This window comes from Neopelma chrysocephalum, unplaced genomic scaffold (genome assembly GCF_003984885.1).
Source record: "Neopelma chrysocephalum unplaced genomic scaffold, ASM398488v2 Primary Assembly neopelma1_59, whole genome shotgun sequence".
Lineage (NCBI taxonomy): Eukaryota > Metazoa > Chordata > Aves > Passeriformes > Pipridae > Neopelma > Neopelma chrysocephalum.
Genome location: NW_020897714.1, coordinates 134,971 through 162,612, shown reverse-complemented (window position 1 = coordinate 162,612; position 27,642 = coordinate 134,971). Strand labels below are relative to the sequence as shown.

Genomic DNA, 27,642 nt, shown 5'->3' with positions numbered 1-27,642 from the left:
CTGCCCCCCGCCCCGCCGCGGCCGCCGCACCTGCCTCGGCCCGGGGCCGACCCCGGGAGCTGCCCCCCGCCCCGCCGCGCCTACCCGCAGCCCGCATCGCCCTCCGGCCGCCTTCTCCTCTCCACGCCGCCCCCGCGGCCCCGGCCGCTCCCCCGCCCCGCTAAGCCGCTTACGGGGCGGCAGCCGCCGCCTCGCCCGGCCGCGCGGGTACCTGGCTCCAAGGTGCACAGCAGGCGCGGCGCGGTCCGGGAGATGCAGCTGCGCTTCTTGAGCACGTTGCTGAGGATGGTGCCCACGCCGCCGCCCGAGCTCTGCCGCTTCAGGCATCGCCCCCCGCGCCGCAGCGAGCCCGTCAGCCTGTCCTGCCGCATGGTGCCCGGGGGCTCGCCCTAGGCCGGCGGGGCCGGGGGCATGGCAGGCGGGGATCTGCACTGCAGACAGCGAAGTCCAAGTGCGGGAGAGAAGAGGGAGGACAAGGAGAGGAGAAAGGAAAAAAGGGGAAAGAAAAAAAAAAAAAGCTGTTCCCGCCCACAATCGTAGCATCACTGCCTGAATAAAGCAGCAGCCTCTCCTCCTCCAGCACCACCTGAGATGCAGCGGGCAAAGGGAAGCAGCAGCAGCTCTGGTTAGAAATCAAGGGAGCCCCGATGGCAGTGGTGGGGCTTAGCGCTGGCAAAGGGCTCCAGGACAGCTGCACAGCCCCCCAGGCTGCACGGAGACACTCGACAGCAATATGGACACAGCTGGCTTGACGCTTGTTAACAGGCGGCAATGCTGAAATTTCTCCAGAGAATGAAATTAGCTAAATATCCACCAAAGAGTCTTCTCGTGTAGTTCTCTGACCTACAGCTGGACACATATAGATAGTCCTGCTGCCCCTTTCAAAAAGCTGTCCTGGGAAGGAATCCCACAAGCACTAGCAGACCATGGAACAGGGGGAGAGTGAAGAATATAACAGCATCTCAATGCTAGGGCAGGCTGGATCACGTCCTGCAGCCAGGGCTGCTTACGGACAGCCCTAGCAGCAGCACAAGCAAGTAGGCTGTGCAGTATCTGTTTCTGACTCCAGCACAGAGCCTTTGGACATTCCCAGCTAAAATAACAGCCTTTTCTATGAATCTAAATTGCAACTGCACTTATAAGCAATGATGTGCCATGCACTAAATAGTTAAAAGAAGCTATTCAACAGCACTTTATTAGATACATTTTCCATTACTATTTGGTCTAACAGCATCTTAAAAGGGTTTAATACAGAATTTCAAACTAGTGGTTCGATTGACAAGAAGGAAGAACATTTGAAATAATCACAGCTTTTACAACCTAAACCACTCTGTTTCTGTGGAAGGAGAGCGGATTTATCACACCACATTAGTCAGGCTCAAAGACCAAACTACCAGAAGTCTGAGTCTACCTTCCAACGACTGTAGCTTTGAAACAATTTGCTCCTTTCTTAAAAAGATGCTTTACTCAATCACATTATAGAGAGGAGAAAAATGGCAACAGATAAGCAGTGAAGCCAATTATATAAAAGATACACAATATAAAACATGGAATCAAGCCTTTTTTAAGATCAGTTATAGCTATCTTTAGAAGTCACTGTTAAGTTTTCAGAGAAGCGTGATTTTGATCACGACTCTTTAAATATCTGTTTCAGTTTTGGAGAAAAGTCACCACATTTGAGCTGCTAGCTTGCACTCTGAATAGATAATTAAGTCTGTGTGTCGGTGGTTCTTTTTTTATCAAAGGTGACACTTCCCTGCTGATGTAGATATGCAAATCACTTTCTTTCAGTGCCAGCTGGAGATGATGATTTAGTAGTTAAAGCATCAAATTTTAAATCAATTAGTCTCCCTAGGTGTACTGAATGGACCAATGGGACTGTACCAGCAACATTTAAATATGGAAATAGCCATGTTATGTCTCTAATATTATTCTCCCCTTGCTTGAGCACCATTCACAAATAGCGCCATATCATTCTCGGATCATTTCAAGACTGACTAACTCAACACCACATGCCATTGCCCAAAGTCTCAGGAACCATAGCCAAAGTTTCAGAAACCACTCATTATCCATACAGTGAGAATCGTTCATCACACTAAACTGAACATAATCATGCGTTACCTTCAATTTTTAAACAATTACCAATCAGCTCTAAGACATCAATATTTAACTGATAAGGAAAATCAGCTCTCAAAATGAGAATTAGGTATCCCCATTACTGCTATTTCTCCTACTTGTCATCTTGTTACTATAAGAATACTAGAAACAATCAGGACAATCATTCTGTGACTTGGGACATAGATACTTCCAAGCATACCAGCATGCCATTAAGGAGCTTTCCCGCATGCCAGCCAATAAACACAACATTGAAGAAAAAAAATGCAAAATTGAACTTAAGGAGACAAAATGAAGAAGCCAAACCATACTAATGGGTTTGATGACTCACTGGATCATTAGCACAGATGGATTTTAGAGACAGGGATAACCCTTCCATTAAGCATACATATACATATCTTAAGGGCTATAGCCTAGTTTCTAGAAAAGTGGATGGCACTGGATTTTAACCACTGATCAGTCAAAGCTTCTAATTTGCCTTTGGCAAGACATGTTTGCCATCACGAATCTAGTTTGATACACCAATGCACAGAAGTCTTCTCACATCCACAAGTCCTCACCTGCAGTTACTGACAAGACAGATGACATTCACAAAGGATTTTGAGGGGAAAAAAAAAATCAAAGCATTTGGCTAAGCAAGATATTTCAGCTCCAGCATTTCGTAATAATCAACCTGAGACTTTGCTTCTCCCCCCGCCCCGTAGTTCATGTATTCCCTCCCACACAACAGTCACTTTCTAAAAAACCTTACCTCCTCATTTAGTACCTCTTTGCAGTCTTACCACCATCTGCTACCCATGCCATTTTAAAGCCAGAGAACTTAAGAAATATTAGTTCATATGCATAACTTGTTCCTTTGTTACAATCAACCTTATGGTGGTCAGTCCTACGATCACTGCCAGGATTTTAAAAACTCCATGTACTTTAAACCTCTCCATTCCTCAGCCCTCTTCTGTCTTCACTGGGACAACAAGGTAAAACAGAGGCAGCTAGAAAAGGAGAATGAGCACAGACAGATGGGGCAGTGACAGGAACAGTAGCAGAAATGGGGCCACAGATCAATCTTGCTTTTAAAGAACATATCTGTTTGCATGGAGCTTTAATTACCAAACCCAGGATTACTGGAAGGCATAGTTTACTGTTTCTCTTCTGATGTGTGCTAAGAAGACTACTGTAATCAAGACTAAAAATGGTAAGACATTTTTTCAGCTGGGTGACTGTATTTCATTAACTCCACATCCTCCCCTTTATTTCACAAAAAAGCGTACAGATCTCCCTTAATTCTGATTTGCATCACAACATCCCAGTCAAAATCTGGGGACAAAAAGCTTGTTTGCCACACTTCTGGACATATATGTTGGCAAAAATACTTAAAGCAACATGTACCCATGAAAAAATACATTATAGTAAATATATGGTCTGATAATATTGTAATATGTTTCATCCAAACACATTTTAGAAATTACGCTTAGGCAGCATCACTACAGCAGCTGCCAATACAGCAAATATCAGGAAGAAATATCTATCAATAGGATGAAGGGGGAAAACGTATTGTAACCACAAGGGAAAACCTGTTATATTGACCAAATCATAGCCTCATACACTACCTTTAAGAGCCCAAAAAATGTATCCAGAAAATGTGACCCCATTACCACTGGGTTTCAAATAGCTCTACAGAGTTAGCAAATAAAGACATTTTAAATCCAACCAACACATGTTCTGATGTGTATTGTAGTTCATCATGAGCTCAAAAGAAAAAAGGATTTCATTTGCAAATTGTAATGTACAAGAGAAAACACATGGAATGAAATATGTTCATGTTGGAAGGAAGAATGGGTAAGGCAATCTGAGATTCTCCCAGGAGGCAAAACTATTTTAAATACACTTAGCCCATTAAACCATCTTCACCACTGGAGCACAAGATTTCCTATCTTATCCAATTCTATATGTGTTCTATTAATAAATATCCCCTCTGTCAAAACCAGTCCTGCTTCCTTCTGCTTGATCCTAGAGGCCTAAAAACAAGTACAACCCACCTGGAGTTTCACAGTCCTCCAACGCACAAGATGGAGCCATCTCTGACAGCTTGAAAAGAGGTCTCTGGCTTGTTGGGTTTTTGACACTGCAGGGGCACAGGCACTACAGTGATGCTACAGCACATGTCCCTTGACCACCAAAGTCTGTGAAGTGGCACAGCCCAGCACACCTCCCACTTCAGCCTGCAAGCAGAGCATCCCCTCCTGCACTGCCAGTACTTCTTTGTCTGCAGCCTCTGGTGCTGACATGCTACCTTAGACAGTGCAGGTGAGCAGGCGCCTTGATCCACCACCTGCCTGTAGCTATTGTGTCGACCATCAAGCACGGAGTCTGTAGCACTGTTTTGCATATCCACAGCATGAGCACCTGACAAGGGAGCCCATCAGTAAGACTGAACAGATTTGTGTTATACTGAAGGAGAAATGGGACTTTGAACTAACAGGTTCTGTTCTGCCACCAATCTGGTAATCCAGGGTTGTCTTTACTGCACAGAGGATGGTTCCAGCACCAATTAAAAAAATGAAGTTTTGCTACTGTACTTGTGCCTAGAGAAGATTAATTTTTTGCACTTTCAACAAGTAGGACTTGTGAAAATGGTACAAAGTGTTGGCAAGCTACAGTCTCATCAACATAGCATTAATATTTTAAACTTTTCCATTGCATTAGTCATCATTTGTATCACTTTGTATATAAAATGTCACAAAAAAGGTCAGGACCTCACTTGTCCTATACTAGATATCACAGACAAAAAGCGCAGATCCAATCCTTGCCTACAAAGGCATTCAGTGCAAATATAAACTCCACAATGGACAGAAAATAACATCTGTGATTTCCAGAAACAGAGAGCTAAAATTTACATGATTTAGCCTCAGGAAGAGTGCAGCTAGTCAAATGTTTCCTCTTCCTTTAGACTTCAGGCACATAACCTCATTACTTATTTTCCCCTTCAAAAACTGTGGGCACAATAATTACTCTTTAACGGAGACTTCTTTTGAAGGAAGCTCTAAAACAGCCCACTTGTTCTTGGAGAGCGTAAGACAGAGGATCCAGGGAATTCTCTCATTACAGAATGATCTCTGGCCATGGGGCTTTGTTTATAGCTAAGATATCTGAAAAAGAATATTGCTTGCATGTTGTTTAGCCATATCTATTAAGGACTGATCCAGAGACTATCATTACAATAGTACTACTCACTATAGTATATATCTTTTAACAGGAAATTAATCTACAAGACTGTAACTCCTGTAAAAAGCTCACTACTGTATATGCACTCCTTGATCCTTCAGCTTATCTTAATCAGGATTCAGCCAAGACAACTTCATACTCAAGATTCTTTGTTATGATCTTTGGTTGTGGTGGTCTGATTTGTTTTTTTTCTAATTCTCACCCCTTCCTCCCATTCATACTATCCACTCCTGCCTTCTGTACTACACACGTGCATACACTAGGACAGGATTGACGAGAAGAGAAAAGAAGGTCCCCTCCATAGAGCCAGGTTTCCTTGACCCCAGCATCACTGGCCCACAAGTGCATGTTGTAATTTATCCTTTGGGAGTGATGGACAGTTAGAACTAGTAAGTGTATTTACAAGTTGAATAATGTTCATAGTCATATCCCTTCTTGAAATTTTTGGCAGATATGCCCTGAGAAGTATGCCAAAATTTTCCAGCATTAGTGAAAACACTTGAAAATATAATACATCCATTAATCAGTTGTGAAAGCAGTTTCTGGTAGTTTACAGCACAATGGGGTGGACTTGTGATGACCAGTTTCCAGTCTAGGGAGGCACCACATTCATAGGCAGTAAATCAGAGCAGGTAGGCCATCTGCAGTCCCTTGATCCACTGGTTGTTCACAGAGTTGCGCAAGATGCTTATGCAATTGGATCGCGTAGGTGAAAATATGAAAGCCCTCAAAAGCACTGCAGGTTGCCAAAAGAGAAGTACACACATGCCTGTAACCCCCTGAACCTGCCCATAACCCCTCTCCATTTGCAGATATATAACTATTTAAATTAATGAAGGAGGTGCAGAAAGACTTGACATCTGTTACAGTACCAGGTCTAAGGGCAGCAACAGCAGAACTGCATGAACCCATCTCCCAGATCTATGCTCAATCCAGTAGAGCACAAAGCCCCTATTTTCCTGAGTTCTTTAGAAAATCACTCAGCAGTAAGCCAGAAGCTTTTCTTAAACCTGTCTACAAGATAATCACATCAACCTAACACTGAATATGTTAATATTCAAATGCTTTACGTCACAAATTATTAACTCTCCTATGCCACCAACTCTCACCACCACACAACTAATCAGCTAGTATTCTGTAGTATCTGGAGTTCCTATGTCAAACTTGTTTTAAGGATAGAAGAATTAAAATTGCTGATAATTCAGTAACCATGAGCACAAAAGTGACAGCAAACCGTGTCAATGGGCTGGGTAATAAGAAAGGGTGGCCTATTTCACCCTAGGCCCATCACTGAGAATTGGCTGTTCCCAGAGCTTAAAAGGAAAGAATTGAAAAACTTCTTGAAAAATAGAAACTGACTCATGTTTTTTAAACATCGTGCACCACAGATCACAGGCATCTCAAATATTTCAGGGAAAAAAACAATCAAAAAACCCCCTACTGACATTATAAAACAGATGTGATGTGGAAATCTTAACCTTAACATAAGGTTCAATAGCTGCATGGAAAGGACAAGGCAGAGATTTAATGCAGAACTATCCATAAGGGAAACAAAAAGGGGATTAAATATAATTTTGCTTGATCACAAGACAGAAGTAAGTTCACCTTATTATGCCAATAATAGAGGACAACAAATTTATACAATTGAGTACGCCTGATATTCCATCAAAGCTATCTGTACTCACTGCAGTGCCCATGAATCCTAATTTTGGGCTGCAGCAGTATTGCAACAGCTGCTGTACAAGCAGAGCAGAAAAGCAGACCGCTTGCTTTAAAAGAAAGTAAATAAGCGAAAAGAAAACACATTAGCATATAGAGGAGCACAGTTAGACAGCCAGATGATATTGAAAAGCATGGTGGGCAATAGTCTTAACAAAAGAGCTGCAATTGTTTCTGTAGACTTATGGCAAAGTTGAGTACGAGGGGACACACCATGAAGGTATAAGGTCAATAAGAAGGCTGAGAGATTAGGTTTTAATCATCAGCATGTTTAACATGGTTAAACATCTATAAGAAAATGCCAACATGGGAGGAAATTGAGAAGGTACTTGTTTTAAAACGTGTGGGATGGAGGTAGGAGGCATGAGCTAACCTTGAATACTAAGTACGAAATTATAAGGATAGGACAACAGAGAAAAGTAGGTTGTGAAGAGTTCTGGATATTAAAGCAATGAGAGGAAGACATAGAATAGATCTAAAATAATAATAAAGAAAGCATAGACACAAGCACTCGTGAACACCTGTGATTAATCAAACACTGAAGTCCACCTCTGTGTTTAATTCTTTGTATGTTGTCTTCCAAAAGGACAAAAGTACACCCAACAAAAAAAGAACTTCAGAAGCTTTCTATGTCCCAAATGCTCTCAACAAGCTCTTAATCAGAGAAAAATGATAGACAAGTAAGTGGATAGATCTTTCCATGTGGTGAAATTGGGTGTGTGTGCAATTCAACAACAGCATTTAGTTTTCTTACTATCTTTTTCCACTTTGCTTCAAATGCATAAATAAACTCTAAAGTTGCGTTGCCACTTGAGGAGCAGTGATCTGTGTTGTTCTGATAAAGAAAATAAAAGGAGGGAGAGAATCAATTTATTTTACTTACTGCCTTCATGTGCCAACTATAACAGTAAAGCAGATCATATGCAGCTACATTAAGCTGATAGTTGCATCTCATGAACAAGGTAAAAGACATGTCACACAATGCTAAAGTAACAATATATTTTAACTGCTGTAGTAACCAGTAGCATAAACTCTAGATATACCAACTGGAATAAAAGTCATAGCAATACTTACACGATCGATAAAATACAGAGAGAACACTTTTTAAATTAAATACAAAGCAATGAATTGAAGTCTCAAAGAGCAAATTACCTTCTTTTTGTCAGAGAAATTATGTGACTCTACCAAAGCACAGAATTAAAAATAATATGTTCCTTACCAAAATAGTAAGAAAAAAAATTGTTGAATAGGCTTATATAAAAAAAAATTGAAAAGTATGAATATAAAAATTAAGAACTGTTCCTTAACCTTGCTAAACAATATGAAGTAAATGCATATCTTGGCCAGTATTCACACCCCAGAATTCAGCTTAAATGCTACATGGTAATGTAAGAAAATAAATCACCAAGTCAGCAGAAAATCTAATGCATTACATGAAAAAAGAATTCTGACAGGTATGATTTGTAGTTATGCTAAGATAATAGTTGCAGAAGAATGAAGGTCATAGCAGGTCCCAGCTCTAAAACTGAACTGCTCTTCCTTTATTAGAATCTGATTATTTGCTTAGCACCTAGTATAGAAAATGAATTTTACAGTGTGAATTGCCAGCTTCATTGATCTGAACTGCTATTTCAGAAACAGCAAGATTCTAATCCCCCCAGCATAATGAAAGAAAACAAAACAATCCTATGTCCCCAAGACAAGATTTATTCAGAGACTGAACACTTTGAAAGATTTTAGATTAAAGAGTAATTGCCAAAGTCAGAAAAATTATTAATGACAAAATGTCTTTGCTTTGGGCCAGAAACATTATGGAAACAGGACCACTTTTATACATAGATGTTTTTATACGTTTAGTACTTATTTGCAGTATAGCTAAGGTCATCCATCAATGACTAGGCTCAGATCATGGAAGGCTTTCATTAGACACAAAGCAAAGAGACAGGCTGGTCCTGCACTGCCCAAGGGTAAGAGTCCAGCTTCCAGCACAGATCCTCCCTCTCCCATTACACATGGCCTCCATGGACAGAGCTCTGTTACACAGAAACAAGACCCTTTCTGGGGCTGGGGAGGGTAATGGTGCTGACTCCAAAAGAAGCTCATATAAGCCCCATAAAAGCTCTTGGAACCACAAACCTTGACCAGTTAATAGGAAGTCCTGCACCACCACTCAAGTTCTTTGATGACATATACATTAGTTCCCATTTGCAGATGCCAACAGTTCCTAAAAGAAAGTTTTGTGTGTACACGAAGCTATTGCAACCCCAAGTCCTCCAGACCACATAATTCTTTTCATCTCCCACATGGGCCATAGCTTCACAGAGCATATCTCCAAGTTGGTACCCCCCCCCAACATGTTACTGCCAAGTTCTTGTCTTGTCCAACATTCATTGGCAGCAATAGATACTGGGCCTTAGGTCCTGAAGGAAAAATAATTATACAGTGGCGCTAAAGGAAGTGAAAGTGGGGGAGTAATCAATGTACATAGCTGATATATTTTTAAAACAATATGAATAACTGAATATTACTAATATTTATAGTAATGTCTAGAGAGGTCTCTGTTTCCATATCTTGGAAACAGAAGCAGCTAACAAAGAAAAAGAACTTCAAACTACCACCTCTCCTTCCTGAAAAAAGTACATACATTGGTCATTTAAGCAAGTTTGACACAGATGGTTTTTTTGTTGAAATTTGTGAGATAAAGAGGCAAAAACAGTTATCAGTTCCAACAACATTAATACTCCAAGCTTTTATACTCAACAGTTAAATGACAACATTTCAGTTCATAATCCACTCTTACAGAACAAGTTTATTGAACTGGATATGTGTTTAGGATTAATCAAAGGCTCATTTAGTACTGAAGCCTTGAGCCATTAAAATTGATTTTGAGCATGTACAACACCATACAAGCACAAGTTTGCTAACAGCAAAGCTCTGTTTGTTTATTTACTACTGCATATCTTTGGAAGACTTGCTTCACTTCTCTGACCATGTGCTTCTCCTACCAGCCTTCAAGCGGTCTTGTCTTATTATGTTTTTCAAAGAGCCTCGTACCATGTGTTTGCCCAATGATGTCCAGTTTGTCCAGCTCAACAGGTTCCTGACTTCACTGGACCTCTCTAGACATTACTATAAATGTTAGTAATATTCAATTATTCATATTAGTATATGTTTAAAAATATATCAGCTATGTACATTGATTACTCCCCCACTCTCACTTCCTTTAGCGTCACTGTATAATTATTTTTCCTTCAGGACCTAAGGCCCAGTATCTATTGCTGCCAATGAATGTTGGACAAGACAAGAACTTGGCAGTAACATATTGGGGTGTCCTAGTTAGAACAGCTGGGACCAGCTCATCACTGTGTAGATGTGACCCAAAACTGTGTATTCTATACCCTTCCATGCCATTTCCCAGAAACTGTTAACAATAGACCATTTACAGCAACTGCCCAGAGCACGCCTGACCCCTCAGGCTATAAGCTGGGTGTTAAGAGGCCTGTGAGATAGGAGGATGCTCCTGTCCTCACACCCATTGTGGAACTCTCCGCCCTGAGGGAGGTACTGGGCATTCCTGCCTGAACCTGAGGATATATAATCTTGGGGTCTTGGGACTTATGTACCACCCGTGGGATCCAGAGAAGGACCGGAACTTGTACTGGACTGTGACCACCACTCTCAACCAGACTGAGACCACCACTCTCAACTGGACTGCAATCGCCACCCTCGACCAGACTGCAACCAGCACTCTCACCAACAGGTTTTCCCTCTCCTTTTACTTTTGGACTCAGGGGGACCACGTGGGGCTCAGCACGGGGAGGGGGGCCCAACGAACACCACTCTGTTCATGCCCCAGGATGCTGGGTTATACATCTGGGTTTTGTGGATTAAAACCAATTGTTTGTCTGTGTAATTGTATTTATTGTATTATTTTTATTAAATTGTTATTCTGACTTATAATCTCTTTTGAGTTGGGTTCATTTCCCCCGCCGGTTTACCTTTAAACCAGCACGTGGGGGGGGGGGACAACATAAAAAACCAAACAACCAAAATCACACACAAAAAACCCCACAGCACATTAAAATGTTATCTAGCTATCAATGATGCCTAATCCAACCCAAGAACCAAAAACTGTTCATGCTCTGTAGTTTGGCCATATGTATTGTATGGATGGCAGGGAAAACACTGATCAGTACCAGGTTGCTGTGATTTTAGGAAGGTAACAATAATTTATAGAGAAATAAATTTAGAGGCTGTTTCACTGCTGGCAAAACATAGCAAGAAGTTTCCAATTTTTACTAAGAAATAAGATACAAATGATAGGTTTGTAAGTAAGATGATGTAATGTGGAGATGGAACATAGACTTGACTTCCTTGGCAAATTCCAAGGATATATAAAGAGCACTCATTTACTGCTCAGTAAGTCACATTCCGGTTATTAACATCTTCAAGCAGAAAAGCATTTTAAAATCTGAGTTTCTCATTTAACTCTTCCTCCAGAGATGCTCCAGCAGACAACTATAAGCAGGACTATTGATCCAAATAGACTAAGTTCACAGCCCATTTTTCTAGCACCTTGTTTTTAAATGTCAAGCTTATCTCACAAAGCTGCAGAAACATAGCTGCTGGCACTGCCTCATGCTCCATAAATCAGTCTGTTCCTAGCACTAATTATTCCAGGCAGCTGTTATCCTCCATTTGATCTTCAGTATCCAGGAAATCTTCTCTTCAAAGACTAACTTGACCAAAGAATGTTTAGCATGTGCCACTTGGAGATAAAATGCATCTGTGTTACTTAAAGGCCATGTACCCTGTTGGGTATTTTCAGTGAAGCCCCATTAACCCTCCCACAAGTTCACAATGGTTTAAGAAAAAAAAAAGAAAAAAGGTTGTTTCAGTAGGAAAAAGAACAGCACAGTTACTTGTACTGAAGTGTAACCCCCAGCAGAACAAAAGAGGAGGTAGTGCTAAGCTAGGCAAGTGTCAAAGACTATGCATACAATCTAATCACACAACCTTTTCTCTCAGGCTGTTTCCACATCCAAATGTTTGTCACAGAGAGAATAAAGACTGCAATGACATGGTATTGTGCAGCTCACAGCAACCCTTGCTGCGAGCTTATAAACAAGAGCAATCATGACATCTTGATTGTGCAGCATTTGCCACAGATGCCATGGCTTTTCACTACCTGCAGGAATCAGAGCAGGATCTACCATCAGTTCAAAAGTGTCTAAAGATCTGTGAAATATGAATACACTCAGGTGCACTTCTTGTGCATCACTCCTTCCCACGTGGCCTTTGGCACCACTGGTTGTGCAGCCAGCTTCCTCACAAATTCCCAGTTAACAAAATTAACTCCTAGGTTATATCGTGGATGCTGACAACGCCTCCCAGCAAAGTACACAAGCACTTTTCAGGCTGAGCCCTTTGCTCAGTGGGAGCCCTGCACCCCACTCCTCCCTCCATGGTCAACACTCATCCTGCCCAGACAGACATGCTGGGCTGCAGGACAGTGAGCTGTTTCACACTGCTCCTGAACCTATGTGGAAATTGGCACCTCCTCTCATTTAACCATAATAATCCCTGGGTGACTATATAAAAGGTTTTCCAGTTTTTCAGGGAACTATTAGACTAACCAAACTTTACCACTGATCAGATATCTACAGCAGTGTCTGACAGTTAATTCTGATGTCATGACTGACTGACAGGGACTGTAGACAGAGAACAGGTTGTTCTGGCTGTTGTCAGCAAACAGCAGCATCCTTGCTCCAGATGACTGCATGCCTCTTCACTTTGAGCTAATCAAATCCCACCTTCCAAAGTTACTGCAGTACTACAGAAATAAGACATCACTGGTTTGAGAATTTGCCCAGGCATATCAGTATATAAGTACTACAGATAGTACTTGATAAGTATATACAAAAAGCCCCATGCACAATAATCTATCACATTAATTCCTGTTTCTAATACTAAGGAAGCATTTTATGTAACAAGTACTGTCCCAATACATCAACTTCTCATGGCACAGCTGTTGTGAGAAGCGTAATTCAGTGAACTCAAAACTCTTCATGCATTACAAAACTAATCCTGTAAAGTTAGCTTTGACTTTGCAACAGTGACAGGATTACTGTCACACAGAAGAATACAGAAAAGAAGCTAAGCAGTCAATGTCCAAGTTGTATGCATACCCAAAACAAACACAATCTCGGGTGCAGCACTAACTCAACCAATTTCACTGTTGTCACAGCTGCTAGCACACTGACGAAGAGTAGATACAACATCCTATACCAAATGCTGCAGAACAAGACTCTGCAATCTATACATCCTTATATTGAAGAATCTGCATTTTATGCTGCAAACTAGGCCTAGATTCAGCAGCGAGAGTAGTGCTTACAACACGATTTACTGAATTTACTGTTTGGTTCCATAATAAGCAATGAAATATTTGTTCTGCAAGAATAATTTTTTATATTGTAACCACATTCAGCTATTACTATCCCATCAAGTTTCTACATCGTTAAAAAATACTGTTGAACTATTTATTAGGGAAGGAGGGAAGAAAGAAAACTAGTTATAGTTAGGTAAGCAGTGGTTGATTCTCTCACCACCTCAGGTGACTGTCACAGGGTGCCCCTTCCACCTTAGCAGCTGGGGCCAGCTACAGAACACACCTACACAACACAAGTCAGACAGGTCAATTTAGCCCCACTTCACCCTCACCCAGGATGTCTGCCATTTCCCAGGACAAGCATTCGACGTGGGGCAAGATGGAAGGATGCAGGGTTATGGCTCTCCATTTCACAGGGCCCACAAGCTTATATAGAAGTGGGACACCACAGCTGTTTGACCAGTCTCTCCCAGATCTCACCACACTCCTTTGGGTGAAGGGCTGGTATGTCCCAAACAGTAAGTCACTGCAATCAACATCCACTTGCTTCTGTGTGAGGCATGTTTGAGGCCAAGTTTGATGCTCAACGGGCAGAAGTGAACAGGTAACCGAAAGCTCTCTCCTGTCAGAGGCAAGTGCCTGAGGTCAGATGCTCATTTGCTCAGCTTCCACCTAGTCCCGAACACCTTTCCCATGAAAATCTCACCTCTCCAGACACAGCAGCTTACTGGACTGGAAAAGGAACAGCAGCAGTGAGCCAGGAGGCAGCACATTCCTCAAGGACATAAAGGTCTCTTAGTCAGCAGGCTCCACACTGTCTCCAAGAATTTACCAGCAGCAGTGACCCCAACTCCAATGCAGACAATTTCCTATTAATGGCAGCAGTGGAATGATACTTAGAAGAAAAAAAGTGTCAGTCAGGTATAGTCTTATACCTCCCATGCTGATACTGAGCACTGCCCAGTGTCACTTGAAACTGTAAGCACCCAGATCCTGAACAGACTCCCAGGGTTTATAACAAAGGCAATCCTATCTCTGGCTCCTGACACCAGCTGAAGCAGCCACCAGGACAGTTAGCTTAGTTAAATCCTGAAGAATGTAGCCGAAGGAGCCCATGACAAACGCCATTTTCAAGAACCATTCAAATTTTAGTCAATGATGGAATATGATATTTGTTCTGGGGGAGCCAGGAGGTATTTTTCATGGAGGTAAAACATTTCAGTAGTGAGAGTTAGGGACAAAGAAGTTAGGAAAGTACATGACACAAAAAAGTAAGGATTCAGATAATCCCTAAAGACTCAGAAAAAAAATATATGGCTTAGGAATGCATGTGGGGTCCTCAGCTCCGTAACCAGCCTGGCAATCCCAGTGCTGAGCAGTCAGGGAGTGAGCTGGAGAGATGGCTGGCTGCACAATCCCAGGAAGATCTCTGTAACAAAGTTGGTTGGAATCACTTTAATGGAAAGCTCTGCCATAAAGTAACAGTTTGTGGAAGGCAAAGTCCTTTACAGCAAATCGTCATCTTTGATTAAAACATATTTCCAAATGCTAAAAGCATAATTTTGACATTTTTTAGGATTAAACATTTTATCACCTTACTTGAAAATGGTTCGTTACCTAACATGAAATGAAAAAGGCATCTGAACAAAGCATTTTGGTTCTAAATGTAGGCTTTCAGAATTTTGCTTCATAAGCAATTGACTTTTGTGAGTGGGTGTTTAATTTCATGCTGGAACAAGATATTTTAGTTGCTGTACCCTTAAAGCAAAATTTTCCTCAGAGTAAGGATTCCAGGTTCTGTAATGGTCTAATCACTTAGTTCTTGACATCTTTTGAATCTGATATTCTACAGTGGCACAGACCACAAAAACTTTTTAGTTGAGATATGACCAAATTAGATAGCAAGCCAGCCTTTCTTTCCAGGAAAAAAAATCTTCTTTTCAACATCAGAAAAGAAATTTTGCGTCATCTTGGGTGTTAAGAAACCGAAATTAGCACCAAAGTGGCCCCTGAGGGATACCAAATCTGAACAATCACAAAATTTGCCAGGTTTGCAAGGAAACTGACTGGACAGTTTGTCAATTTAGAATACACATTACAGCTTTGTTTTTACAGTGGAGAATACTGGCAAGAGAAGATGGCAGTCAGCTGAAGTATTTTTAATTAGTCACACATCAGTCTGCTTTCTGGAGCTAGCACACATCATCATGAAGAGCTGGCTGGAGACAGTGAAACGGGGCGGTCTCTCCCTGTAGGGATTACCAATGCAACTGCTCATCAAATGATCAAAGATGTCAAATTCATTACTTACAAGATCATGTTCTGTGCGCACATCCCATCAGCAGCACAGTTACACTTTAAGTCTGGGAACTTAGTTGATGGTTCTCTAGAAGAATATCCTGTGAGAGGGATAGTACACAGTGCGGTACCAGAATTTTAGTAACTTGCTGCTCTGTTAAACTACTTCCCTGAGTCCCAGCATCCTGGCTGTGCTCTCAAAGACCTGTTCCAAGATGATACTCTCATCGAAAGACAGTAACCATGGAATTCACTAACTAAAACTCCTCGAGATTATTCCGTTAATGATTAGTTGTCAGTCTGCTATCCACACAGCTGGTATGATATTTAACAACACTTTTCTTTCTCCTAAAGCGATTGATACCCAGAATATACAATCTAATTTACATTAGCAAATACTAAACATGACACACACCTACTCATTGAAACATTTCTTCATGACCTGATGCACAGCAATGAGTGTTACTGTTTGCAGTCCTTCTCCTCCAAGTCTAGTGTTAACAAGAAAATAATCCTTCTCAGTCCAGCTCCCATTGCAACAGAATAAGCTTTCACATTTCCCAGAATCTTGGCTCACTGAAGCTGAATGAAATATGTTAGTCAAATGGCATCCAATTTTATGCCCTTCTGAAAGGGCTTTCCAGTAATATTTTTTAACATCACATGATTTATTAATAATACTGGATAACAATGAACAACTCAGTTAAGATCACACTTACATCTAGAGCCATTTGCCCTTGTGCACAGCCCATTCCAAGGGATCAGCAGGTGAACTTCACCATCCAGTTCAAAAGAACTCCTGCCCAGTGGCCCAATGCAGCTTATGGACCAAGCACATAGCTACCATCCCCATTGAGCCAAGCTTCAGCATCCCTGAATACAGGTTCTCTCCTTTTCTAACTGGTCCGTTACTTCACTCTTTGCAAACCAGCACAGGACACAAAATGGATCAGAAAATCCTTGCTAACCAGTGCTCAGACCACTTCCACATCTGGAGTCATAAGGAACAGAGAAAGCCTTTGCTCTGTGCAGCACAACTAACAGTTTGATGAAAACAGCAATAATTAAAAATGAATAGCAATATTCTATTTATTTACACATGTATTGCTACAAACAGACAAGTGACCATAAAGAAAATTCAGCCTATCTTTGGACACAGTTTAAACAAACAAAATGACTATGACATTTTCAAGCTCACGATTATGTTTCATTCCATTTCCCTTTCGCCACCAGAAGACTTCAAAGGACAAAAGATCAGGTAGAACTAAATTAACAACAATTCATTAGGAAAAAAAAAGAAGTAGCCACAAACAACATTTCTTATGTATGCATTTCAGAAAGCCACAGCATCAATTTAAAGGATCAAATTCATTAGCACCCACAAAGGGTAGGCTAGTAATGTAGCCAAGCACACAAATACAGATGAGGTAATAGGAAAGCTACTGAACTGAAACATGCAGCCAACTAAGTCATTTGAGAATGACTCACGTGAAATCAGACTCCATAAGAACTAAACCTCCTATGTTAACTGCATCAAAAGCGGAATGCACTTTTGATAGATCAATTAAATGGCTCTTGCTATAAAATTTACTGAAGCAGATTCATCTGCCTTCAAACATCAGAGCTACTGAGTAAGACTTAAAATCTATTATATCAACACCTTGAAAATGACAAATGATTTTCTAAATGAATGACCTGTTTCACATCCATTGGAAATCTAAATTAGAGTTGGAGATGAGCACAGCACATGCATGAGAGTCTCTCTTTTAATTGCGAACGCAACACTGGAAATCACACAGACATTAATATTTTTATTTTTTAATAGAGAACATACTCCTCTTTAATATATATTTCAGATGTTAAAGTGAAGAACATGAAAAGCAAATACAAGCTAAAAAATAGCCCCCTAATTTATAACAGTGGAGATTCAGGGGAAGAGGGGTAGGTCAAAACTGCCATAGTAGCAACATTCATTGAGTAATGCACCTCTTCATAAAGAAATTAAAAAATTAAACCAGAGAAATTGAGGTGTTCCAGGTTAAAGCATATTTATACAACTGTGAAAGTATATCAAATTACTGGGAAACGAGTGAGAAAAGACAGATAAGCCACAGGTAAAATTTGATCTGCATGAATTATTATACATAAATAAAACCAAAACTCAGCCACAGAAACCCACTCCACATATAGACAGGTACTTGTCCCATGTTAAGAGGTATCTGATCCAGAGCAAAATCAATCACAGAATCACAGAATACCAGGTTGAAAGAGACCTCAAGGATCATCTGGTCCAACCTTTCTCAGCAAAAGCATGGTCTAGACGAGATGGCCCAGCATCTTGTCCAGCCGAATCTTAAAAGCATCCCTTTTTGAGGAATCCACCACTTCCATGGGGAGGTTATTTCAATGGTTGACTGTTTTCATTGTGAAAAATTTTCCTCTCCTCCCAGAACCTTGTCAAGTTCCAGTTCAATCAAATCAGTATTAGCTGTGCCCACAGTATATTGTGTTAAAGTTGTTTTCACACCTTTAATCAAACTTTTATCCTATGAACTAAAATTTGTGAACTTCTGCCTTGGTTTTGTAACAAATGTTGAGGGAAGAGGAGGGATGGAGAAAATGTGTGAGTAGATAATTAGTGCATGCAGGAAAAAGACAAGGAAGAACATATGAAGACAACCAAGGAATAATGTGAAGAAAATTCAAGACTGGGGAGTCATCTGGGTAGACACTGCAGGGTAGACAAGACACAGGGATGGGAAAAAATGGAACAGGGCTAAGAAGTTCAATATTTAAAGACTGGGTCAAGTAAGAAAAGCTAATAAAGAGTTTGGAGGGAAAAAAAAAACATAGGACAAGACACAGATGCAGCAGGACTGCAGCTAAATGGAGGGAGGGAATGAGACAGAAAACAGAAGTTTAATCTAGATATGTGAGTACTTTTGCATATCTAAGTTACACTTTTCCAGAGACGTGATCATGGTGACCTTGCCCAGTTCTCTCCTAACCAAACAACAGCAGGCAATGCTTTCCCAGTTTCCTCTGAGTGAGTTCCATAGCCTGTGAGAGAAGTTGATGCTACAGAGACAGTAATTCATTCTCAGAAGTTGAGGAGGCTTCATAGCCCAATCTTCTACCAGGAAACTGTCCACCCCTCGAGGACATGCAGGGTACCAATCTGTGTCTAGATGGTGCCAGTTCATGCTGGGTTTCTATGCAATTAAGATGCACTCAAAGAGATCACTAACAGGGCTAATAAGTACAAACATAACCCTCTAAATTTCTGTAGATGGACTCCAAAATATTCAGCTCACTCAATCAGGAGCTTCTAAATAACATTCACAACCATGTGGGAATGAATGATCTCTGTTATAATTAAAAATCGATTTGTCACTGTTTTTCAACTACTTCATATACGGAACCTAATACTTCCTTTGTGAATAACATTTATTTGACAGCCAGATGCTAAATCTTTTCATTCAATTCTTGCCTGACCACATTTGTAAAGCACTTCTCTTCATGTTTAAGAAAAGGATATGAAAGCCATCAACTTATGAAAATCAGAGATATACCTCTATTCCTGCATAAAATAAAATATTCTGTCTCCCTCTACTGGCTCTGCATTACATCAAACCAGGAGGAGAAAAAGCAAAACTAGAAAGCTAATGCTTATCGTTTTCTCAGAGAAATCTATACAGGATGCTATGCTGAAATAGCAGAAGAATAATACTTTAATCATAGTTTCTAAACAAGTATTACAACAGACAATACTAGGAGCCTTTCTGAACATGGCATGAAACCCATTTAAAGTTATTATAGGTACATAGCACCATAGCTATACAGCACCAAATTAATGATATATTTAGGAAATTTTCTACTAAAATTATTTCTTCATTAAAAGTACAAGAGAATATTAATTAACTTTCTGTTACTATAGCTTCAGCTTATTTTATATTGAATCAGATTTAAGCATTCCTGCTTGCCTCCAGCCAGACTGAGTTACAATTGAGTTGGATTATTTTAATTCTAAATAATTTATAGATAATACATGTTTTTAGTTTGGGTTGTTGGGGGTTTTTTGTTTGTTTGTTTTAATTAAAATGACAGGCAAGGAAATGTTGTGATTCAAGGAACTTCTGGTTTGCAATTCGATCAGTCAAAATATATTTAGTAATGTAGGCAAGCTGTCACTATATAAAATACAGGGAGATAAAAGACAGAGATGCCTTTTGCATATTCTTTATATGACAACTGCAAAACCTGAATTTATTTTTTTACTGAATTCTGCTTTTCTCAAATGATATAACTAAGTACATAAAGCTTAGTTTTTAAGGTGGACTTGAAATAGTTCACAATGCTCCAGAACAAACTTATATCTTCTTGCTCCAAATAAGTAAAAATCATAAGAGAAACATGCCATGTTTGCCATGAAGCCATCACTGTGATTTCTCTCTTACTGATTTTCTTCATTGGAGTATTTTATCTAAATTTGGATAAAAAATTATTACTGAAATGGAACTGGTCATATATCTTACAAACTAGAAGTACAGCACAGTGTGCTGATTTTATCACATATCCAGCAGAACAATTTGTCCTCCCTCAACAGAGCCACAGCCATTCATGCATCTGACCAAAATGCATTTCACTCTGCAGTGAATTTTATTTTCTGTGGTAATACCTATTTGTATGCAAAACCCACATCACCTACCAGGGACAAGGGTCAACAGCGTAATGAGAAACACAGTAAGTTATGAAGTTGTTCCTGGCAACTGCTTGTTCCTCCACATTTACTCTATCCACTCAGGGGTTGAAATGCTGCAGGCCCTATGCTGGGTATTGGTGGGTCTGAAGGACAAGCAAGTCAGATACGGGCTCCCAAAGGTGCCAGGGGGGGAGATGGGGGCAGGCCTCTCCTGTGCACTCAGCAGAGACCAAGAGCCAGCAGAGGTCAAAAACTGAGCAGTGGATGCCTTCCTTCGTGGGCTGTAAAACCCACAGACTCTGGGCTTTCAGATACTGAACACAGTTTTAAGCATAGAGTTTTTTCAACAGCACCTGTTTTTTTTCTCTCTGTAAAAGCAGACTAAAACACAACAGACATTTCATCAGAAAATAATCAAATTTATCAGTCCTGTAATTTCCAAACTAACTGAAGTTACCCTTAAGAGTTAATTTGTCAAGCAGTATTCAAAAAGGGTCTGACATAACTCCATGAAAAAGTATTGTTTGCAATTGGTCTGTACCGATTGCTTAAAGGTAGCATTCAAACATAAGAATGTGAACTTAAGGTTAATTGAAAACTAGAGTTCTAGCTCTACACAGAGATTTCACTATGTGGGGGAAAAAAATTCCCAGTGTGACAATAGTATAAACATACCATGAAACTCTGCATAAATCAGGTGAAATATCATTTGTATTTTGAAACATTAGAATTAATGATAATGCAACTTCAAGAAATTTTAATTTGTCACTTCTACAGAATGTCATAATTTTAGTGCTCAACATGAAAGCGCATTATAAAGCTTTATAGCACATAACATTATGCTGCAAGTATTTACCTTCATCAGAAAAACCTAGAACAATGAAAACTTCAGGAAATTAATAATGCTTTGAATTTTTAAAAGTGAGAGGGTAGTCTACAGAATATTTAGTTTCCGTGGGCTTTAGTGAACAGAAAAATTACATTTTGAGGCAGTGGGGGAGGTATGCAATTTTTAATGTTCCATCACATTAAATGTTTGGGTGTTCTTTATGATTAAGAGATGAGAAAATAGATCTTTCCACTGTTAGTGTAAGTTTTGCGGAAACTTTAGAATGTAATTACATATTCAAGCTACTCTAAGCAATCACTTCTCCTGTACAGCCACTTCCACCACCCCCTGAAGAAACTGGAAACAGGGAACTGCTACAGAAAAGAAATTAGTTTACCCAATCACCTCTCCAATCTGATTCATTATATTCCAATACAGGGGTTCCTACTGCTACACAGGAAATAGTACAAAGACAACAACAAACAGTTGGAGGGAAGAAGATCAGTTGTGCTGGCCTTTGGACAGCTGTTATCAAACATTGCCTCAAAGGCAGGATTACCAGGAAATTTCAAGTTATACATCCTACAGCAAAAGCTTATATACAGAGAATGCAGGAATGTAAGTACATCTACACTGAGCAATAAAAACACAGTCTTGATCTATTCCAAAGCAACTGCAGTTATCAGAAGTTGTTCACCACATCCCAGTGGCTTTGGATTAGACATTAAGGCAAGAAAAAACTAAGTTTTTGCTGCTGTGGAACACATGCATCCAGTTTTTGAGAAATACAAGCTGAAAATCACCACTAGGTAAATATGCTATATTAATAATTAAAATATATCACTCAAAGAGATGTAATACACAAATCTACACAGTCTTAAAAAACCTGCATGCATATTGTGGTGGTTTGAAAAACCTTTTCTTTGGGGTAGCAATGGTTTGCCCCACTGATAATACTGGACCAATCAAAGGTTTACATGTGCCCTACGGAAATTCCATACCCACAGAAACAGAAGAGAAGGTGGTGGAGATAGTTAGATGGTAGGTAGCCATGATCCAAACCAGGAGGAAGCAGGGGGCCAGTGAGCCCCTCTGGGGGCCAAGGGCCCCCAGCCCCCAGCTGAGGCTATGGGAGACCTGGTAGAGTGTCAAAGTTGGACCGGGTCCCGTAATCAAGAGCTGGAAGAGTTTCCTTACTGTCAGCAGCAGCAGAAGACATTGAAATCGGCAGCGGAGCAGCCCTGAACGGAGACAACGGTGGCTAAAAGCCAAAAAGATAGCCAGTAGCAACGAGATAACGTGAAGCCGGCTGAGAGACGCAGAGATGTTCCTGCAGGAGGGAGAGCTGGCAACAAAACAGAGGGAAACTCAACTGAGCTGGTTTGGGGTAAGACTGTATTACTTTCCCAAAACCCAGAGACTTCCTGAAGAGGGGTGGACTTCCAAACCCTTAGGGAGTCCTGAAATGCAGCAGCAGCTAGAGAGAGAGAGAAAGGAGCTGAAAACCCGGAGTCGTCCTGAGAGCTGAGCCAGGACGGAATGTGGAGGAGGTGACAGTGCCCTCTGCTGCTGCTGCTGCTGCTTCTATCATGCTGGCGAGCTGAGACAGAGCAAAAGAGCTTTGGTAAGACTGAACCGAAAGCTGCCTTCAATGTTCTAACCCAAGAGGAGTGAAGATCTACAAGGAAATCCCCCGATGGCTCGGGGTTGGAATTTCCACAAAGTAAGAACAAAAATCCTGAGTGCCATACTTAAATCTGCTGCCTTAGGAAAATGGAGGACACTAACCAGTGCCACAGGAAACTGAAATGAAGGAACTGTGGCTTGAGAAGTGACAGAAAGACTTTTCTCTTTTCTTCAATAAAAGTCCAAGAAGAAAAGGAGAAATTTAATTTAATGTAATGTGTGTGTGTAAATAAACCTTTGTAAATATTTTCCCTTTCCCCCAATAACAAATAGTTGTGTTTTGTCTGAAAACTCTCCACATGAGGTGAAAAAGATATCAAGCCCATACCATCACTAAACCCTCTCCTAGGGGCAAATTGTGGGGGGGGGGGCTTGAACTTAGAAATTGGATTCTTGGGAGTTTCAAACCACCACACATATGCATGGATATTAGGCAATAAAATACATTACTTCAGCTATCTCAGTCGTTACCAGCACACCATAAACATAATGCCCCATTAATTTCAGTGTAAAATGGTACCTGAAACTTGCAAAATCACATTCATATTTAGCATGAAATCCACATCCCTTTCAGTAACATCTTTTTACCTAACAAATGAGGCCCCAGAACTTACAATCAAATCCTCTAAATACTTAAAACATATACAAAATTCAAGAAGTCTCATTTAAAAGGAGACTAAGTATATGCTTACATGCTAATGGCACTGAGGACTTGGTTATCAAGCTGATGTTAATAAAAAAAAGTTTTCGAGAAGTAGAAATATGCCTCCATAGCACATGATAGCCAAGAACTTACATGCCAGGTTTAGGTAAAACAAAAAAACACTTTTAAATGCTTAAAAGTGAAGTTTCACATTAATAGACAAACCCTTAACTAAACTACATTAGCACATGCCACTACAGTAAAATTCTTTTAAAAAATTTTTACATGCATCTCAAAGCTTCTGCAGACATTTTTACGAAAAGACCATGCTTTATTTACTGTACCTGAACATTTCTGTACCTGTCACGCTGCATGTTAATGAAAAAATAAGACAGGGAATATTAGGTTATTTTCACATGTCCTTTCTAAAGGCATAATTCCTATTTATTTTTACACATGACATTACATGCAGTTTTACTTTAGCAGAACTATCGAAAGCACTTCAGCCTATCTGAAGATGACAACTTTGCCAAGTCAAATAAAAAGGTTTCACTGTTCTGGAAAAAAAGGCTAAACAATTAAAGAGTAAAGTCTCTCCTCTTTCCCATGCACTCTCGCAGAACCTCCCAAAACACTGATAAAGGGGTTTGAGGGAAGTAGGTTTGTTTTTATTAATACTCCTCATCTTTAATCAATTTGACAGAAATGAGTTACACGCTATTAACAATGCTGTGGGAAGACAATTCCATATACTGTCTATAGCTGCCACTGAGAAGAATTTCTATTTCTAGCATCTCCCTTATAACACCATGAAAGCAGACAGCTCCACACAGCAAGCACACCAAAAAAATTCAACTCAGGTTGTCTGTTTAATTAAAGCCGAAAAAGCCTGGCAGACAACCTACAGTGAGCGTGCCACAGCATTACACACAGCTATGGCAGCTTACCCAGCCGAGGTAGTTGAACTTTGACTGTTTCCAGGTGCCACTGACATCACTAAGAGCCAGTCATATCTAAGAAATAGCATAGCCTGGCCTTTTGACTTTAAATGAAGTGCGAAGGCTTGAATGAAATACTGACCATGTTAATGAAATAAACTACTTACACTAGCACACAGAAAGTACTTACACCGTTTCTGGGAAACCGCCTGCAAACAAGCTGTAACAATGTCGCAGTTCTTCTGGACTTTTTGTACAAGCCTGTCTTTCTGCTTCAGAAGACGAAGCAACTTTGCTGATTGAATAGAAATTCTGTAATTCAGTTCTTGTTTTATAGTTGTTAATTCATCAACATCTGCCAACAAACAGAGAAAACAACTTCAGTACAGGCCAAAACACTTACAAACAGCTCATTGTAGCTGACGTACAAAGAGACTTGCCCCACGGACATTTATGTACAAGCTTTCTATAAATTACAAGTTCTACTGACTGGGGTAATTCCCAATTATAAATATTTTCAGGATCTGAGCCAAAGTCTTTAATTTTCTTTTAAACTAAAGTACCTCCATTTATTGCACAGCGTATGAATCTTAATAATTATGCTATTATAAATTCATAGAATTGTGACAGATGTAGCCAGAATATCTGACAATAGTGCAACCGGGGATAAATTTTAAATACAGTATCTTCAAAAAGCTGCCTGTGCATGGGGAAGATGTGCATTTGTAACAAAGGAACACATTCAAGAAGCTGCCTGCAAAGCTACAAATTCAAGTCCAGAATGAGTGCTAAGTGGGAATCTCCACTAAGACACAACTGGACAGCTTCAGTCAAGGCCTCAGCTATTTCCACTGGTCAGTCACAGTGTCACCAGACGCCTTTTAGTTCACCAAAATGTCTCAGCTTACTTCTAATATTCCTGTTGCCCCCTATGTGACATGCTTCACGTCCAGAAGAGGGAGCTGTTGGGGAGATATCTTAAGTCCATTTATTTTTCTGTGTCCTCTGCTCTGTTCTCCAAGGCTCACCCTACCAGTGAAATCCTGGATCCTGCCTATCACACGCTGACCTCTTCAGCTCTCCCCTATAATAGCCTGGCACAGCTTGTCACGAGCATCTACACAGAGGTCTGCTCCCTGCAGCTAAGTTTTCAAATCCTATCACTTTCAATGCAACCATGTCCCCCTGATGCTAGAAGGAAAATCAGTGCAAGAAATCCATACTTTGGTAACCTGATCTAATGAGAAAAATATTTATGCACCCAGAAAAAGCTACTATTAGTGGGATGGTAAACAGCTCAGCTCATGTTGCAAAACTTTTTCAGTAATTCTGGAGAGCTTAAAGAAAAGGACAAATTAGGCTGAAATGACCATCAATCATGGGCTAGTGAAGAGCAAAGTATGACTGCAAGGGGAGTGGAATCAGTGGTAAACCAGTCCTGTATTTTATAGACACTACCCTGTTTCAGCACTTGCTGCTCAGCTGCAAGTCCAAATCACTTGTACCAGGCAAGGGGATTTAAAAATAAATCCATGGATTTTGAGAGCAAAAAAATTAATTTGCGCTCCTATTGACTTCTACAGTCACCACACAAGCAGTGAGCTTTCTTCTTTCTCACTCATGCCAGTTAGCTGTCCCTGTAAAAACAATTAACTTTGCAGCAAAAGTAATGAGTTGAAATACTACAAAATATATTCCTCAACAAGCAAGGGTTTTTTGAGTCCCAAGTTGCTATAGGACACACAGAAGAACGTGAGCTACATCCTAGTAACATCAGATGGTGTCTCATCTCATTAAGAAGCCAAACACGGAAGCAGACAGCTGTTTGCACAGGTCTGAAAAACAGGCACGCTTATTCACCTCTTCTTTTTTTTCCTCCTCATCAAAAGCAGGAATGATTAAACATCAGGAGACAAGAGGCCTTTGTGCTGCTCTCTTCATCTGATCAACTTGGAGTTGCAAGTCTTATTCCTTCAAAAACACGCCCTGTTGAGGTTCCTTAGCTTTCAGGAGAATTCTTTGAAAATTTCATTTAGATTTTGGTCAATTGACTATAGCATTTACACTTTTTATTACACTTATTTCTTTTCTGGAAGACATGCCAACCTGCAAATAAGCCTTACAACTGTCTGGTTTAGTTTAGGTTCACTAGAACTAAAAGGACCTGAAAAAACAATTACCTCTTACGACACCGTATGCCTAGCATGTCTTCCAGACTAAGGAAAAGGGAAAGAAATGAAAACTGGTCACTGATTTATTACTGTGAGGAAAAGCACTGAACTCGCAGAAAACACAAAAGCTTGTGCAATCTGTCACAGAAATTAATAGCAGGTGACCCCATTTTTGCTCCTACAGCACCTGGAACAAAGGAGGAAGGAACAGCACAGGAGGCCCTGGTCTGAAGGAGCTCTCAGCTAACAGCACACGGGAAGCTTCTGGGAGCCATGGCCATGCAGAAAGACTGCTATAGCGAGCGGAGAGCACCCTTGGTCAGGACTTCCGAGCAGCCACAGAGGGAAAGCGAGGCGGCAGGGGCAGCTCCCAGCCCCGGCAGCGCAGGGCAGGGCAGGCGGGGCGAGCTGTACCTTTCAGCCGCAGGTACTTGACCTGGCTCGGCCGCTGGTGCAGCTCATGGAGGGCGCGGGAGCGGGCGCTGCTCGAGGGGGCAGCCGCCTCGGCGGCGCTGTACAGCTCGGTGAGCAGCCCGCTCACCAGCGACGAGGTGCGGCTGGACCGCCCGCTGCCGGGACCCCCCTCGTCGTCGTCCTCCTCCTCGGCCAGGCTGTCGGCGCTGCTCCCCGCCCTGCCACCCGCGCCGGCCTCCCCTGCATCCATCTTCCGCGCCGCCGCCGGGTTCCGGGCCCGGCCCGTTCCACAGCGACACGCGGGAGTGGGGCGGGCAGGGGAAGGGGAAGGGGGGGGCGGACAGGAAAGCCCAGGCGGGCGGGACGCTCCCCTGCCCGCAGGAGCGCCGCGCCCGGCTCCCCTCCCTTCCCACGCACCGCGGGCACACACCGGGGGGAGAGGGAGACGCTGCACCTGCGGAGGGGTGGGGGGCCAAGTGACCTCGCTCCGCCTCGGGGCGGTGACACTGGGCGCGGT

General features: G+C 41.2%; 1 protein-coding gene across 5 annotated transcripts in view; it reads right to left on the bottom strand.

Moving 5' to 3' along the window:
* TBC1D30 (TBC1 domain family member 30) overlaps positions 1-27,438 on the bottom strand; it is a 56,300-nt gene extending 28,862 nt beyond the window's left edge. For 3 of the 5 annotated variants that reach the window (XM_027679633.1, XM_027679634.1, XM_027679635.1), the window contains exons 1-2: positions 27,126-27,438; positions 24,731-24,895 (exon numbers count right to left, since the gene is read on the bottom strand). In XM_027679633.1, the coding sequence (XP_027535434.1) occupies positions 24,731-24,895; positions 27,126-27,375 (415 nt within the window). In that variant the 5' untranslated portion in view covers positions 27,376-27,438. Of the gene's footprint in view, positions 1-211; positions 532-24,730; positions 24,896-27,125 lie in introns of those variants that run through there. The other 2 variants (XM_027679636.1, XM_027679637.1) reach the window with 2 other exon arrangements.
* Between the last annotated feature and the right edge of the window lie 204 nt (positions 27,439-27,642).